General features: G+C 35.5%; 1 protein-coding gene across 1 annotated transcript; it reads left to right on the forward strand.

The window, feature by feature from the left end:
- Positions 1-93: 93 nt before the first annotated feature.
- On the forward strand, positions 94-399 carry LOC111998850 (GATA transcription factor 19; the record flags this gene model as incomplete). Its single annotated transcript, XM_065760691.1, has 1 exon — positions 94-399. A coding segment is annotated over one exon (306 nt), but the record flags the coding sequence as incomplete, so codon positions are not given.
- Positions 400-3,672: the final 3,273 nt, after the last annotated feature.

Here is a 3,672-nt window from a genome sequence, read left to right on the forward strand (position 1 = left end):
ACTTTTTTTACAAAAAAAACACTGTTTTTGTTCTCATCTAGTTTGCTTTACATGTTTTGGACTAATATGTTTGTATGTATTTGTGAAATGCAGTCTTTATGCAATGCTTGTGGGATTCGATTCAAGAAGGAAGAGAGGAGAGCCACTGCTGCAGCCTCAACCACAAGCAACAATGGCGCAACCTCAGGATCACTAATGGAGCCGAACCACATGGTCCACAACAATTCATGGTATGCACATTCACAGACCCAGAAAATGCCGTGCTACTCTCCAGCCATGGGCAACGAATTTCGGTTCATTGAAGAAAATGAACAAAATTCCGATACCGGCATTCCATTCCTTTCTTGGCGTCTCAATGTCACAGACAGGCCGGGCCTCGTTCATGACTTTACAAGATGAAAAATTTGACGGTCAAGATCGTGCAAAGTTTTTTAATTTCTTATTAGTTTAACGTATCACGATGCTGATGTTGAGGATGTTGGTGATGGCGATGGTTTATGGACTCGTCAAATTCTTTTTTTTTTTTTTTTTTCAAATCTTCTTACTTTCTTTTTTGTCTTTGTTGTTGCTTCCTTTTCTCCGTCTTACATAGATGGAGTGAGAAGGGGATAATTCTATGTTCTTAGTTTGCTTTTCTTTGAGTTTATTTCTTTAACTTTTTCTCTTTGAGTTACACAAACCTACCTGGCTACCTTTCTGTCTGTTGGGTTACTTTCCTATTTCTTAAACATGACGACATAATTTCGATTATCATATATATATGGACCGTCCGATATCCTTTTGGTGTTTGATAATAACACAGGACTTTTTAGTACCTTACCATATAATGTGAACAATGAGTTTCTCTTACCTGAATCTGAAGCAAGTTACATGATGGGTCTTTTTTTCTATTTCCTCAATTTCATAACTGAGAGAGGGGAGAATACTGGGCGTTGCATTGATTACAGAGTTACGAATGATGGTCCAATGCCCATGTTAGATCACTGTGTTTTTTTTTTTTTTTTTCTGAACTGAACACTGTGGTCCAGAAAAATGAATCAATTTGTCCTTTTTGTTGTTGCTTCAAATCTGACCGTCCAATTGGATCACTGCAGAGGTTGGGAACTTTGAGGATTATAATTTATCAGTTATATATGTTGTGTTGTGTGTGTTTGTTTGTGTATGGAATTTGATCTAAACTTCGTATAAAGGTCAACAATTGAATTGTATGGAATTTGAAAATTGATTTTATATATACCAGTATTGGGTATGAAAATCAAATAGTAAAATTGTTGATTAATTTTAATGATGTCTTCACGAGTCCCACGTGGGATTTCTGCCAGTCAAACTGTCATGTTAAGCATGTATCCTATGGAAAAAAAGTTTAGTAAACTGCATTATACATATTTTCAGGTTTAGCATTTTACATAGGGAAATAAGGACCTGCTGTCGTATCACAGATTCAGTGATTCATATTATGTGTATTGCTATTAATGCCTAGCGGTTTGTCCTGTGCTTAATTTTAAATGAATGGTTTCTCTCTTTTAACTGCTAGGTACATACATGTTACACCTGCGTTTGATTCAACAATTTGTATAAAAGTTGTCAGTGTTTTATCACCAACAACTGTGTGTAAATTTGTGCATAAGAGAGGTGCAAGAATGAAGCGATTCATACCTTAGTCACAACTGACAAAGGGCATTGTAATGTAATTTCTGCACCACAATTCACGTGTGAAGGTGTATATATATGGATAAGATAGAGACATAATTTAAAAAGGAATGTTAGGAGCATATAAAAATGTACCATTTGTGTCACATATACCTTGTATATGTTACACAATGTGGTGAGTTGTGAGTGATGGAAGTGTCCTTACATAACCCATCATCACACATCCACCAATCACAACTTGCCACGTAACGAATTGTGATATAAAATTGTGCATTTTTATATAGCCACAACATTACTCTAATTTAAACGGTAAACAAATAAGTTTGTTATGGGATACTCCCTCTTTATTGAGGGTACAACGTTGATCGACCATAGTCAGAAGATTTTGAAATTAAACAAAAGCATCATTACTACCATTTCTTATCTTTGACAAAGCATTTGAGCAACAATTGGCTTCTCAGTATGTGTGCTCAATTTGCAAGTTAGGAAAGTCTTAAAGAAATTAACTAGTGAGTAAAGGCTCCAATGAAAATTTGACAATGGAGTTGTTCATAAAATGAACAACTAATGCGTCAAGTTCCACCATTAAACTTGTAATTTTTAGTGCCTTAGCTAATAGTAGCCCATCTCTAAAAGCCCACATTTCAGTTGAAACAATTTAGGGTTGTAAACAAGTTGAGTTTTGTTTAGTAGTGCATGTTCAAGCTTGGCTCGTCAGGAAAAGTCAAAAGCTCAAACTTGGCTTGAGCTCGTGACAAGCCTAAAAATAGTGTTTGAGCTTGAGCTTGAGCTTGAGCTTGAGTCTGTGGAAACGCCAAAAAGCTTGAGCTTGTGGAAACGCCAAAAAGTTTGAGCTTGGTTTGGCTTAATTAATCAGTCAAGTCAAGCTCAAGCTTAATATCAAACTCAAACTCGAGCTCAAGTCAAGCTTTTGAGTTTGAGACCTTAAAAAAATTACATTATCAAATGCTTAAATCTCTAAAATTAAGAAAAAAGAAAAAGAAAATAGTGTACTCATTTTATCATCCATTTAGTCCTACTTATGATTAGCCATTATTCATCAAATTAAAATTTTACATTATTAAATTCATTCATTATCATTCCTTGTCTACAGCTTCAACAATTGTTCAAAATTCAATTTTTATCTTCATGTTAGATGGTGAAGAACTAGAAAAATACTTATTTGTAACTATTATGAATGAGAAAATACTAACATGTTTCATAACTTTACTTTAGATGATAGATAGGGAAAAATCATATATGGCCCACTTAATTAATCAATTTATTTTTAAACGTAACTATTGATAACTCTAGAAAATCAGTGGGTTGAAAATCTTCAGACTTCAACAATCTCGAAAATTGAATCATGTAAAACCAAACTCAATCAGAGTAAAGACCGGTGGAGACCGGCCTAAGACCCTTCGATGATGAAGTTATAAGGCTGGAATAGAGAGGAAAAATATCTAAGTGTTTATTCCCTTCTCCAAATGAAAAAGTCAGAATCCCCTTACCTCAACGCAGAATCGTGTTTATATAGTGTATGGAACGGTTATTTTTTCTGATAACCGTTCCTATTGTCGAGGAGTTCATCAAAATCGGAGGTAACTTCCATAACTTCCGTAGAAGTTGCTTCATTTGAACCGGTGTCTCACTGTGAGCAATGGAGGTTTTGATTTATTGGTTAAGTCTCGAATGCTTGGCTCGTCCATCTCTAACTAGGAGTGGACGTGCCTTAGTATGGCCATGCCTTCCTCGTCCGTCCTTTGAGACGGACGAGACCTTGTTCGTCCGTCCCAAAGGACAGACGAGGCAACTTGGCTGTGCCATCTTTCTTTCTCCGTAGACGAGCCATATGGACAATTTTTCAAGGTGGTGTTTTATGTCATCATCAACTATAATCTAAAGTGGTTCTTAAATAGTGTAGAGGGAAGGAAAAAATTAAGGTAATGGGTAGAGGTCTCATGTTGGTCATGTCATTATTAAGATATATGTAATGAGTATATTTAGCTAACACATATAAAC

Source organism: Quercus suber, unplaced genomic scaffold, assembly GCF_002906115.3.
Source record: "Quercus suber isolate HL8 unplaced genomic scaffold, Cork oak 2.0 scaffold_378, whole genome shotgun sequence".
Classification (NCBI taxonomy): domain Eukaryota; kingdom Viridiplantae; phylum Streptophyta; class Magnoliopsida; order Fagales; family Fagaceae; genus Quercus; species Quercus suber.